Source organism: Lepidochelys kempii, chromosome 6 (genome assembly GCF_965140285.1).
Source record: "Lepidochelys kempii isolate rLepKem1 chromosome 6, rLepKem1.hap1, whole genome shotgun sequence".
NCBI lineage: Eukaryota > Metazoa > Chordata > Testudines > Cheloniidae > Lepidochelys > Lepidochelys kempii.
The window spans coordinates 130,687,239-130,702,021 of NC_136385.1; the positions used below are offsets into that span (position 1 = coordinate 130,687,239).

General features: G+C 41.3%; 1 protein-coding gene across 6 annotated transcripts in view; it reads left to right on the top strand.

Moving 5' to 3' along the window:
- The window catches only part of MDGA2 (MAM domain containing glycosylphosphatidylinositol anchor 2), a 663,883-nt gene that overhangs the window by 511,666 nt on the left and 137,434 nt on the right, over positions 1-14,783 (top strand). For 5 of the 6 annotated variants that reach the window (XM_073350237.2, XM_073350233.2, XM_073350236.2 and 2 more), the window contains one exon: positions 10,022-10,291. In XM_073350237.2, the coding sequence (XP_073206338.1) occupies positions 10,022-10,291 (270 nt within the window). The remainder of the gene's footprint in view (positions 1-10,021; positions 10,292-14,783) is intronic. The other variant, XM_073350235.2, reaches the window with a different exon arrangement.

The window sequence follows — 14,783 nt, forward strand, 5'->3', positions numbered from 1 at the left end:
TAGGTACAGATCAAATGTGGAAAAGTTGTATATGTAATATACATTTTCTGTGTGTATGTACAGACAAACACTCACACACACATATGTAGGTATCAAGAAATTCCTGAAGTCTTCTTCCCACATCCCAGTATATTTGTAGACCCAAACACAGACACAAAAATAAAAGAAATACAGTAGAACCTCGGAGTTATAAATACCAGAGTTACGAACTGACCGGTCAACCACACACCTCATTTGGAACCGAAAGTGCATAATGGGGCAGTGGCACAAACACACAAAAAAAGCAGGTTTCAGAGTAACAGCCGTGTTAGTCTGTATTCGCAAAAAGAAAAGGAGTACACAAGTACTCCTTTTCTTTTTACAAAAAAAGCAAGTTCAGTACAGGTCTGTGTTAAACATAAGCTACTAAAATAATAAAGGGAAAGTTTTTTAAAGAAAGATTTGACAAGGTAAGGAAACTGTTTCTGTGCTTGTTTCATTTAAATGAAGATGGGTAAAAGCAACATTTTTCTTCTGTTCCAGAGCTGTCTTAAGTCAATTGTTCAGTTGTAAACTTTTGAAAGACCAACCATAACATTTCGTTCAGAGTCACAAACATTTCAGAGTTACAAGCAACCTCCATTCCCAAGGAGTTCGTAACTCTGTGGTTCTACTGTAAAAGCAATTGACCTTCATTATTAAGCATCATACAAATACAACACCTAACTTATCTACACAGGCAAACATTCCATCAGTAGGTGAAAAAAATGGCCTTTTAAGTGATGCTAGAATGATTGACTTTTCCACTGCCTATCCCTCAGGCAACAGAGTAATTTACAACATGTTTCCGTCAGTTATTGGAAACAGCACTTGTTTAAATTTGTCCCCACATCACCAGCATTTTAAACACTGCAAAGCAACATCAGTAGCAAAAACCAAATGCTTATTGGTCTTCCCCAAATTTAGGAATATAATATTTTCCATCACAGATCCACATCACCCATTACTCTGTTATTCGTCATGGAAAAGCAAAACTGGAATTCTAATTGCAAATAATATAGAGAGAGCTGTACCCAATTTTTGCCCAGTTGCTAGAAAATACTCAGATATCACTGACATGGACATATTCAAAGTGGATACGATGACGAGAAGGAAAAAACCTTAGCCTGAAGTCAGGTGAAGTAGAAAAACCTTGAGATACACAGATTGATAGAAGGATTTGACTGGGACAGACTTAAGTGATGAGACGGCCAGATCACTTATTTTGTCTTTGGATAGCAAAAAAGATATGAGTGACCCCAAGCGTGGCTATTAGTATAATTAAAGACTGGTGGCTCCAGGAGAGGAATGTCAGTCTAGTGGACTCAGTGTCTGAAGGCACTTCCACTAGTTTTATACATAATGCTCTCCCGGGGTTTCGTGCAGCTTCATCCATTGCTGAATTTGGGAGGTGGGTTTGGTAGGATCTTGTATCTAGATAGATCTGCTAGCTATTACTATCAGGTATTGCTGTTGAAGGCCCACTTTTCTGGGCTGATATAGGGGGACATTGATGAAAAATAATTTCCCATCCATTGATTTGTTTTTTTTCTGAATCCTCTTATACCAGCCCAGACATCCCACCAGGGTTTACTCCATATTAAGGCTTGGGGATAATTCTCCACTGTAGGGGCATTTATTGTTGATATAAGGTTCCTACTAGATGAACCAGCTGAAAAGTGACCTCCAAGAGAAATGATATCACAGTTCTTATTCCTTCCTGTCTCAGCCTACCAGGAGACAGGAGTACATACTCTTGCCTAGGCTGACATAGAAGAACCTGGAGAAACCAAATTAACAGGGAGGAGTCACCACTCATGGCCACAAAAATCTAGATAAATTCATTGAATGGGATATTATTTCATTAGAAAAACCTACTACAGTCAGGGACTGCCTTGATACAGAACGTACAGTGAAAAGCAGTTACCTGGTAAAAAAAAACTTTTTTGGCATTCTGCTTGCCGTCTAAATTAGAGAGCCTTAAAATTTTCCTGGTTATAATCATTATGATGCAATGGTACTTAGACTCACGAACATTCATATAACTTCTGTTGTAACACTAGAATGTCTGTCTCCCAAGGATAATTGTTTGAGAGAGTGAAGTGTACTTCCTTTGCAATTTCTCCTTAAATGTTTTTTTCAGAGAGGCTAGAATTCTGAAATGCGGGTACAAATAATGCAAGTGAGTCAGATATGTGTATAAGTCCTATACCACAAGGTAATAAGTTTCCTCCTGGCCATGAACATCTCCAGTTGAAGTTTTATACAAGGCCATTTTATCCTGAAACAGCTGAGGATTTGTCATATCTTGTCAAAGGTCCTCACCTAGATTCTACTGCAAGCTCTGGCCTGTTGTAACAATTGTTTTTTTTTTCCTTTTTCTCTGTGTCCTTTATAAAAGGTTGAATACATTTTTAATAGTGGTTGTTGCCATGGAACTAAGCAGACCAAGCCCTCTCACCCCAAGTAATGTTAAATCTTTAGTGTTGTACAGGGACAGGGTTATGTTAACACATTTGACTCTCTGGGCCTGTTTATGACTTTGAAATTAACACAACAGGTCTCCATCCTGACTGTGGTGTTCATTGTTGCTTTTTACCTTTTTTTAATGCAAGCTACAACTGTTATTACCTGAAAAGATAAAATAAATAATGAATGAGTGTTCTGAGGTGGTTATTTCTTCCAATCAATAGGTATAGTCGGGTGATGCTGAGTTTGAGGCTCATTATTTAAAGATCTTTTGCCTTTTTTAAACAAACAAACGTTTATTTAAAAGGCAAATATCTCATGAGAGTAAATACCCCATATTTGCCCCTATGCGGACGTTATCTGGGGTAGGGAGTGAGAATTCTTAACTTAAACTTGTGGAATTTTCTATGGCATTCTTCTATCAGGAGTGAGAGCTTCTTTGACGCAGAAGATATGGTGGAGTTTCACCCCTCCCCCCCAAATTTTTGGTTCCCTATGATTTCCCTGAGAATTTGGAATCCTCCAGAGCTAAGGTGCATCCACAAGGATGTCACTCATCTTGTCCGCACCTCCATCTCGTTGCATCCCATGAACTCATAGTTCCTACAGGAACTTCCCAGATCACATGCTACCTGCCTTGTAGTGGGTTGTGGGGTGAGGGGACAAAGCTTCAAATAATATGAGGAGGAACCAATGCAAATTACTATTCACTCTGTGAACAACAAGGTATTTGGTTGGGGGGGGGAAGGAACGTTGGAATCTAAGGTAGCCCCAATTACCCCTTCTTCCCTACCCAATGTTGCTGGGGGAAGGGAAGTGGATGGGGGATGAGGGCCTTACCTTGTTGACCTGAATACACAGATCACAAAGTTGTTGCAATAACATGACCAGATACTTTTTGCCCACCCCTATTTGGAGAGACGCTCTGGCAACTATACCATCAGAATCTATTGTAAACTCTCTCACTGTTAGAGCTTTGCAGAGAACAGCAATTCCGTTTAGTGGCGGATTTCAGAATTTCAAAACTTAGTTATTTTCTTATTGGGAACAAAAGCCAAAAAATGCAAAATTCTTTGTGAAACAGAATATGAAAACTGTTGGTTTAGAAACACTGGAATGTTTTGCTTCAATAGGAAGTGCCACCCAGCAGGCTGAAGAGGAGCCCGATGCATAAGAGCTCTGGGAGTGCAGCGGAGCTGGAACCTCAGAGCTTGGGCGCCAGCATTCCCAGAGCTTCCACAGGATTGGCTCCTCATCAGCCCACCGGATAGCTTACCAGTGAGCTGTAAGACTGGAATCCTTGGCTCCCCAGATACCTGCCAGGTGAGCTGATGAGGAGCCAGGCAAATGAGCTGGCAGGAAATCAGGTAGGTTTTGAAACCAGCCTGCATTCTCCAATGGCAAACTGAATAGTTGAAGGGTTTCTGGCTGTATTTCAAGGAATCCCTGTTGAGGTTACAGGGACAAACCATCCCAATGAGTCGAAAGAATAGTAAATATGGCAGGCGGCCAGCTTGGCTTAATGGTGAAATCCTAGCGGATCTTAAGCATAAAAAAGAAGCTTACAAGAAGTGTAAGGTTGGACATATGACCAGGGAAGAGTATAAAAATATTGCTCGGGCATGTAGGAATGATATCAGGAGGGCCAAATCGCACCTGGAGCTGCAGCTAGCGAGAGATGTCAAGAGTAACAAGAAGGGTTTCTTCAGGTATGTTGGCAACAAGAAGAAAGCCAAGGAAAGTGTGGGCCCCTTACTGAATGAGGGAGGCAACCTAGTGACAGAGGATGTGGAAAAAGCTAATGTACTCAATGCTTTTTTTGCCTCTGTCTTCACAAACAAGGTCAGCTCCCAGACTGCTGCGCTGGGCATCACAAAATGGTGAAGAGATGGCCAGCCCTCTGTGGAGATAGAGGTGGTTAGGGACTATTTAGAAAAGCTGGACATGCACAAGTCCATGGGGCCGGACGAGTTGCATCCGAGAGTGCTGAAGGAATTGGCGGCTGTGATTGCAGAGCCATTGGCCATTATCTTTGAAAACTCGTGGCGAACGGGGGAAGTCCCGGATGACTGGAAAAAGGCTAATGTAGTGCCAATCTTTAAAAAAGGGAAGAAGGAGGATCCTGGGAACTACAGGCCAGTCAGCCTCACCTCAGTCCCTGGAAAAATCATGGAGCAGGTCCTCAAAGAATCAATCCTGAAGCACTTGCATGAGAGGAAAGTGATCAGGAACAGCCAGCATGGATTCACCAAGGGAAGGTCATGCCTGACTAATCTAATTGCCTTTTATGATGAGATTACTGGTTCTGTGGATGAAGGGAAAGCAGTGGATGTATTGTTTCCTGACTTTAGCAAAGCTTTTGACACGGTCTCCCACAGTATTCTTGTCAGCAAGTTAAGGAAGTATGGGCTGGATGAATGCACTATAAGGTGGGTAGAAAGCTGGCTAGATTGTCGGGCTCAACGGATAGTGATCAATGGCTCCATGTCTAGTTGGCAGCCGGTATCAAGTGGAGTGCCCCAAAGGTCGGTCCTGGGGCCGGTATTGTTCAATATCTTCATAAATGATCTGGAGGATGGTGTGGATTGCACTCTCAGCAAATTTGCGGATGATACTAAACAGGGAGGAGTGGTAGATACGCTGGAGGGGAGGGATAGGATACAGAAGGACCTAGACAAATTGGAGGATTGGGCCAAAAGAAATCTGATGAGGTTCAATAAGGATAAGTGCAGGGTCCTGCACTTAGGATGGAAGAATCCAATGCACCGCTACAGACTAGGGACCGAATGGCTAGGCAGCAGTTCTGCGGAAAAGGACCTAGGGGTGACAGTGGACGAGAAGCTGGATATGAGTCAGCAGTGTGCCCTTGTTGCCAAGAAGGCCAATGGCATTTTGGGATGTATAAGTAGGGGCATAGCGAGCAGATCGAGGGACGTGATCGTTCCCCTCTATTCGACATTGGTGAGGCCTCATCTGGAGTACTGTGTCCAGTTTTGGGCCCCACACTACAAGAAGGATGTGGATAAATTGGAGAGAGTCCAGCGAAGGGCAACAAAAATGATTAGGGGTCTAGAACACATGACTTATGAGGAGAGGCTGAGGGAGCTGGGATTGTTTAGCCTGCAGAAGAGAAGAATGAGGGGGGATTTGATAGCTGCTTTCAACTACCTGAAAGGGGGTTCCAAAGAGGATGGCTCTAGACTGTTCTCAATGGTAGCAGATGACAGAACAAGGAGTAATGGTCTCAAGTTGCAGTTGGGGAGGTTTAGATTGGATATTAGGGAAATCTTTTTCACTATGAGAGTGGTGAAACACTGGAATGCGTTACCTAGGGAGGTGGTAGAATCTCCTTCCTTAGAGGTTTTTAAGGTCAGGCTTGACAAAGCCCTGGCTGGGATGATTTAACTGGGAATTGGTCCTGCTTTGAGCAGGGGGTTGGACTAGATGACCTTCAGGGGTCCCTTCCAACCCTGATATTCTATGATTCTATGATCTCCACTCACTATACTGAATATGGCCTTGCCTGCAGCTATACAGTGTATCTACCTGTCTAACTGTTACAAGTTTTCTGTACACATAAAACACTAATAGGAAGAGGTTGGAAACAAGATCAGGGTAAGGATTTAGGGATTTTGCTGTTTTAGAAGCTTTATGTTCTTTGGAACACTTAACAGGAAACTTCCTCAGCTGTATAGCGCCGTGGAAGTCACTGCACCAGCTGAGGATCTGGCCTAATTCATCTCTAATTCAGCAGTTCTTCTACTAGGTTCATTACACTGCAACCCCTTCATAGAATCATAGAAGACTATCAGGGTTGGAAGGGACCTCAGGAGGTCATCTAGTCCAACCCCCTGCTCAAAGCAGGACCAATCCCCAACTAAATCATCCCAACCAGGGCTTTGTCAAGCCTGACCTTAAAAATATCTAAGGAAGGAGATTCCACCACCTTCTGACAATAACAATTACTACAGGACCCCAGGAGGGGGTACTGAAGCCTGAGCCCACCCAAGCCCTACCACCCTGGCAGGGGGGCCAAAGCCAAAGCCCCACTGCCCCAGGTCAGAGACCCAAAGCCGAATCCCTAGGGCTTCAGCCCCAGGCAGGGCACCCGTAAGCTTAGCCCCGTCGCCCAGGGCTGAAGCACTCAGGCTTGGGCTTTCGCTTTGGCCCAGGGCCCCAGTAAGTCTATGCCAGCCTGCTGACCCCATTAAAATGGGGTCGTGACCCACTTTGGGGTCCCGAGCCGCAGTGTGATAACTGCTGCTCTAGTCTGTTGATGAAGGTCTAAACCTAGCTGCCAGCAGTATAGGGGCACCAGAGGTAGTAGAACTGGAGGGCCACAAAAGATGGAAAGGGACAGGGCATGCACAGGAGGATTGGGTTTGGCATCATGGATGTGCAGATCCATCTGTGCTCTGTTCATCCGAGCACCTATGTAGAGGTGGCTGTCTCAGAGTTAACTTCTGCTACCTCAACATACTATGAACAAAATTCTTCTGCTTTGCATGACCATCTCTGCCCATGTATTTTCCTTCACACCAGAGATGCTTTTCCCTCCCTATGACTTTCAAGATACTTACAATCATTTGAAAAACGTCTTGCTGATTGTTACACAGGCATGAAGTACAACAGCTGAATGCCATCGCCTGTAACAAATGTTGTCTGAAACTGGTATGCTACAAGGTTTAGTTTCATTTAAAGTATGCTCGTTATGAGTCGTCTTTAAGCGGCAGGCAATTAGCATCGCCTTACCATTGGAGGTGCAGTTCCTATTTGTGTGGGTAGGACCAGATGTCCCAATTTTATAGGGACAGTCCTGATTTGGGACTATTTTTCTTATATAGGCTTCTATTACCTCCAACCCCCGTCCCGATTTTTCACATTTGCTGTCTGGTCACCCTAGTAGTGGTACCATTTTCAGTTTACATCATGCCTGGGTTCAATGCCAACAATTTGAAGGTTATTGGGATCTCTGCTCAATAAGGTAAAATCTATGAAGAATCTAAGAACAATATGTTTTGGATCAGATGCTGCTGTATGATAGTAACATTTTAACAACAAAACACACTCGGTAAAGATTTTTCTCCAGTAGCTATTTTCTGGCTAAAGGATTTTTTTCAATGGGAAATGCAGGTTCAGCAAAATTTAAAAATTCGAGGGGAAAAATTAAATGAAATATTTGTTTTAGTTTGGGGTCAGTTTGAATTGAAACATGTATAGTCATCCAATCAAACTGAAGCAGTTTATTGTCAAACTGGCATCTGCCTAAGCTGCCACGTTGCCTCATGGGAGTTGTAGTTTAGGTGTCTCATATCCCCATTCTTATTTTCATCAGAGCAAAAGCAAAGGTTGAAATATCAAAATTTCCCACCGGACCAAAGTCCCAGTTTTCACTCAGCTCCATTCCACAGTAACCTAATATCATTATCACAGCAAGACTTTTACTTATTAACATTGAACAATTTGAAATGTGCCATACAGTGCAGATAAATCCTACCTGATGAAAATTTTAGTCCTAGAGTGGCTGCATTGCAGGGCCTTTAATGGCTGCAGCCATAGCCAGTGTCTACTAAAAATTCCTTGATGTAAGGCTGCTTTACAGTCCATTAAACAGCTCACTTTGAGAGGTTTGGTTTATTTTTAAAGGTTTTACATTTTACTTTATCCTTTAAAGACAGGACATTTACCATGGGATGAAATCTGCCTTAGGACTTTTGGAAAGCGCCAAAAAAAAAAAAGGAAAAGAAAGAGAGAGAGGGACAGAGAAAGAGAGTTTAATCAGCCTCCCGAGAAATAGGAGTGATCTGTAACTTTCTGTGCTCCATAGACTGTACACTCTTTTATCACACCATTCAAAGCCTCTTGTACTGCATGGTTTCAAACACAACCGCAAAAGTCTTCACTTCTCAACAGGCAGTTCCTTGAATGAAAGTTCTACCCCATTAATACCCGTCACACAGAAGGAAAGCTTCATACGGGAGAGCAGTTTCTCTGTTGGGAGTCTTGACGGGTTTGGAATGAGTAAGCTAGGTTTCATGCAGTATGTAATAACTGTACCTAGGGTTGGCTCTGAAAGTTAGACCTATTAGACAGTCCTTTTAATAGTGATATGTAGATTTCTCGTGTGCTTCTGGAGTAGGAGCCTTTCCAGGTTTCTTCTCTTTATTGGTCTGAAAGGAGCATAACGATGACACACAGCTTTTAAGAGTTTTCTCTAAAACTGTGCTTATCCACCACCAAATGTCTTCCCCTTTTGTACTCCGATTTCTCTGATCTAGAGAGCCACTCAGAAAGTTCTGGCTAGAGCAGAGCAAAAACCAGATTTTCTTTTCCTGGGAAATTCTACAGTGGCAATTTTTTTTTTTCATTCAAAGATGAAATGAAAACCATAAGATTTTAAATTTTTGTGCAAAAAAAAATAAAACCTATAAAAAGAAATATTTTTGGTTTGATTTTGACCATTGTAAATTGTTTTAATGTTTTATATAAAAACAATTTGATTTCAAAAAGTCATTGTGAAACAAAACATTCCATTCCTTTAATGTCAGAATGGGGTGTTTCAACATTATTGAAACATTTCATTTGTATTCAAATAACATTTTGTCAGAATCAACCCATTTTTTCCAAAAAGTATTGATTTTGAAAAAAATACTTCTGCCTTGCAATTAGAAAGCCAGTGGAAATTTAAAGCATATCAGTTTTTACATATTTTTTATTCCATTAGCGTCAAAGTCTGACAAAGTGCTAAATTGCAAATCTAAATAGCTTTAAATAGTATTTCAGATCAGGGTATGGGAAAACTACCAGGCTTCTGCTACCTGGGGGACTAAACCAACTAAACAGGTAGATGGAAAAGACAAGAACAGGACTGCCCACCTGGTTTCCTGGAGGCAATACCCTGGTGAGAACCTTACCAAATTATCTCATATCCCCCTCAGCCACTGCAAAGGAAGAAGGTGCTGAGTTTTGTACCAGGGTATCACCCCTATTCTATTTTGTTCAGGTTCTTATACCATGTTTCTCATTGTAGTCCTGGCACCCTGCAAGGAGGCTCACCGTCTGGGAATACAAACATCAAAGTAGTAGGTTTTTCAAACAATCTGAACTCCATTCATGTCCAATTTTTTGTCTCTTCTCTGAGTTCATGGTCCTATAGCTGTTGTAGGTCTCCATCCCCCTGAGGGCCCCTATTCTCCATTGCAATCCAATCCCAGTATATCTCGTGAAGGAATAATTCCTGTTGTGTCTCCTCCTCTCCTTTAAAAAAAACAAACAAAAAACCAGAACACTGTAGCTGTCTGTAAAATTAAGTTTTATCTCCGCTAATGGACATCAACTAAAAAACATTGCAATATAGTACTCTGGATGTGTTACTTTTTTTAACCAATGTTCCCATTGATGGGTATCCATCTCTAATCTCATGGACACAAGGTAGATTCACCGTATTGTAACCCTTCTGGGGACATGTTATCATTATTTGCCATACTCATGTTGTTTTTGTGGCTTATCTTCTCTAATAATCTGTCTCCTACAGATCCTCCTGCTGTGGAACCAACGTTTCTGGAGATTCGACAGGGCCAGGGTCGAAGCATCACTATGAGTTGCCGGGTGCTGAGAGCGTATCCAACTCGGGTTCTGACATATGAGTGGAGACTAGGCAACAAGTTGCTGCGGACTGGTCAGTTTGATGCTCATGATTCTACAGAGTACATAGTGAGCAGCCTTTCCAGGGACAGTTATGGGATTTATAATTGTAACATCATAAATGAAGCCGGGGCAGGCCGATGCAGCTTCCTTGTTACAGGTAAGCTTTCCAAGGTGCTGGTAATGAGTTTTCCTGCAAAATGGTGTTTTCTAGCAGAGAGAATGAGAACAAAAGCATTTTGAGTATCCATGTGTGTCCCACAGTAATACCATGGCTGCTCCAATGGGTTTATTTTTAACATAAGATTTGCATCTCTGGTAACACACATTAGGTGACTTAATGCCTAATGCTTGAATTAAAGCAAGGTTGGTAATGAAGTAGGTTATTAAGCATGTTTCATTGGTGCAAGGACAAAAATTGCTGCCATTGGTCTCATTAAGGTACAAATCAAATATCCTTCATTATGTCTGCAGACATTTGTGGTCAAGACTGTGACATAAGGCATTGCTGGGAGAGCAAACTGACGACAAACTTTACAATCAATCCTGACTTTCTCATTGGCTTAAGATAGGTTAAAAGAAGGGATGGGTCCTAACCAAAACTCACGATGCAAAAAACTCTTGTACAGTGAGGGTTTGAAATCTGGATCTCTCATTAAAAGACATACATAGAGAGTTTGATTCAGCGATGCAGTACCACAAAGTCGGATGTGATTTACGGCCTCAGCTTTAGTCTAGCCAATCACATAATTAATGTACTAAACTTCAACTTGAGTTTATAACATGTCTTTAATATTCAGCCTCAACCATAGGATGGGGCTGTAAAGCATTTATCAGAAATAAAAGTCTTGGTTCTTTTTCAGTTGGAAATTAGTTGCCATTGAAAGTATTCTTCCTCTTCGAGGGCCTGATCCCCATACGACCTCATGGCCTGATTTATGTTGGCAGTTAGCACTATGCCTGGCAGTAAATACTTCCAGGATTGTGCCCATAATGAAGCGATCATTGTGTATCATGGTTAAACCTGCCTCGCAAATCTTAAAAATAAAGGAGTGACAAGATTTATCTCAAAATTCAGCCCCCGTAGTCAACAGATGTTGAATATGGTGGTAGAAGAATCAAGACCAAGAAGACTCCAAAGTGTTTAAAGAAATTTTGTTGTTTTCTTTTAACAAGTGCTGCCTGACATCTTTTTCTTAGTGTTGGCACCATGGATCTTAACATGCCATGCAAAAGTGACTTGGTGAATACTTCAATGAATGATGTCTGTGGTCCTCATAAAATTTAATCAAGCTTTAGGTTGGCCTGTCTATTTTGATTCTAAATGAAGGCAGTTGTTACCAGTGACTCTATGTTTTTGAAATGACTGTGGTTCGCAAGCATTGATGTTTAATCCACAGGTGGCTTGGAAGGAAACACGAGAAAAAGTCCATTTCCTCAAATGAGTCAATGCAATCCAATTTATTGTTCATCACTCTTTGGACCCAGGATTGTGGAAAGCTATTCTAAGGCAATTATTTTGCTGAGATTGGGGTAATCTGTGTAGCCTCGGTGTGATTTATTACCGTGACAAAACAAGGAACCTAACTGAAATTAGCAATGAAATAGTTTTATGATGTACTATCCATCCCACTGTGTGCTACATCACTTTTTTATCTGTACCATTATGTGTATTTAGTTCTTGTAGTGTTATTAAAAACAGGAACATAACATCTTCTGATGTGACCTCTATGCTTTTCTCAGTCTTTCAGGTTAAAGCCTGCATGTTCACGGTTGGTAAATATGCCTTTTAGTGGTGTGCGGTCAAAACCCTACTCTCATATCAAGAGACAAATTGCAGCCAAGGGGACATATTCTGCTTCTAGATCTCAACAAGGCAGATGAAGTTTCCAGGATTGGAGAGAAAGAAAGTGGGGAGGGGAGCGAAGAAATGATTGAAGCCTGATAGAATTTTTTACAGAGCGTGAATTCAAAGAAATTAGCTCACATCTTACAGCAAAACCCCATTGTTTTGGAAACCACTGCAGGAATCTGACAGCAGGGTGCTTGTCTCTCAGAGTCAGTTTGAACAATGATAATCAGACTGGTCCATTTCTAGTCAATTTTATTTTTAAATTCTCATACAGTAACACAATGCCACAATGTTTGAGTTGCAAAGACTGTAGAGGAAAATGCATGCGCTCAGGGAAAAAAACTTACGGAATTAAAAACATATGTGGAAATATTAATATTGATCTTAGAATTTGTAAAATTCAATTTTACTAAACTTATATTTTTGAGCCAAATTTGAGAAAAACAAACAAATTTTGTGGAAAACAAAAAATTAATTACTCCAGTTTCACCGGTATGAGTCAGATAATATGATCTCAGTGTCCTTTAGAAAAACCACAAATCATGTGCAAAATGAAGATAAATTTTAACATTCACAAATGAAAATATTCTATATTTATCTCAAAGTCTTTGACATCACACATCGTAAGTGAAGATCAATGGAAAGCAATTTTCAGGCATTATATGGTGCAATTAAGATTCAGCAGAGACTGAAAGAAAATTGACAAAATGCTTGAATACAGAAAAATGACATGAATATTACTGAATGTTTATGAGCCCTCATGTATGTGGAAAAACTGTTTGAATGCTCAGTTATGAAGTGTAATCAGCAGATGAGAATTACTGCATGTAGTGTTGTGGAACGTGTGGGAAGAGGTAAATGGCAGACTTCTTGATGTAAGGCCACATTCAGAAGACTTTGTTCAACTCTCATTCAATTCAGTAGGAGATATTTTTCTGTGTGTGCAAGATCTCCTGAACTGTGTAGTTCCTGACTACAGTGTCTGGCCTGGATAGCCAAGCTGAGCATTAGACAGATGCACAAGAGGTGTCCCGACAAAGACACCTTCCCTTCCACTGTCCTAAGGCTGCTGAAATGCTCCAGAACCCAGTGGCTAGAGAAGATTCCAATCCCAGAAGGGGCCATTGTGATCATCTAGTGTAGCACAGGCAAGAGAACTGCTCCCACAAAAATTCCTAGAGCAGATCTTGGCGAGAAATATCTAGTCATGATTTAACAATTGCCACTGATACAGAATCCACCATAGCCCTCGTTAAATTATTTCAATAGTTAATTACTCTCATTGTTACAAATGTACACCTTATTTGCATTCTGATTTTGCCAGCTTCAACTTCCAGTCACTAGATTGTGTTACTCCTTTAACTGCTAGATTGAAGAGCCCATTGTCAAATATTTGTTCCTCATGTAGGGACTGTGATCAAATCACTCCTTAACTTTCTTTTTGTTAAGCTAAATAGATTGAGCTCCTCGATTCTCTGACTATGAGACATGTTTTCTAATCCTTTGGTTATTCTCATGGCTCTTCTCCAAACCCTCTCCAATTTATCAACATCCTTCCTGAAACTGTTAACACGAGAAGTGGGCACAGTATTTGAGCAGCAGTCACACCCGTGCCAAGTACAGAAATATAGAAACTTCCTGTACCTGCTCAAGATTCTCCTGTTTATAGATCCAAGGACCACGATATGCATCCGATGAAGTGAGCTGTAGCTCACGAAAGCTCATGCTCAAATAAATTGGTTAGTCTCTAAGGTGCCACAAGTACTCCTTTTCTTTTTGCGTATACAGACTAACACGGCTGTTACTCTGAAACCTGTCATTTGCCCTTTTGGCTACCATGTTGCACTGGGAGATCATGTTCAGTTAATTATCCACCATGACCCACAAATTGTGTAGAGTCATGCTTCCCAGGATAGAGTCCCCCATCCGGTAAGTGTGGGCTTCATTCTTTGTTCCAAGATGTTTACATTTGCCCATATTAAAACATATATTGTTTCCTTGTGCCCAGCTTACCAAGAAATCCAAATTGTTTTGTAGCAGTGATCTGACCTCTTCATTAGTTATCATTCCCCCAATTTTTGTGTCATCTACCAACTGTATCAGTGATGATTTTATATTCTGATCCAAGTCATTGAGAAAAATGTTCAGGATTTGCAAGGCCTTACACACCTCACCCTTCCCCGTGTGGCAGAAGTGGAGGGAAGGGATCCATGGAGTAGCCTTACCTATGGCTTAAGCTCTCCCACCCCTTCATTTCCACAAAGGTGGTGGGTGGGAAGTGGGACTCCATGCTGCACAGATTGCTCACCACCTGCACGCCTCCCCACGTCCAGCTACTTCTGTGGTAGTGTATGAATTTCACCTCAAAGAGACCTTCCATAGGCAGACAGGGGGAGCTGGAATGGCCTCTGAGTCTTCTGAAATTCATTACTCAGTCAAATAGTTCCATGATGGCAAATGGACTGTTGTTATAATTATACATTTGTAGGACTAGCACTGAAATATGAAATATTATTAGCACTACAGGTTCTGCTGCCTATGCTCAAGGTTACCTGACACTTCACATTTTAAGACCCTGTTTTAGTTGCTTATGGCTTTGCCAAACTTTGACCATTGGACTGAAATTTTCCATGTTGGGTGTCTGCCTCAGGCTGAATTATTTGGGAAATTTTCAGCAAGAACAGTTGTTATTTGCAAGCATAAAATTAGGGAAAATGATGTTGGTTTTATACATTAAAAAATACTTCAAATGATTTTGTTGAGAAACTCTAGCAACTCCATGCATTGTAGCAGGCACTTG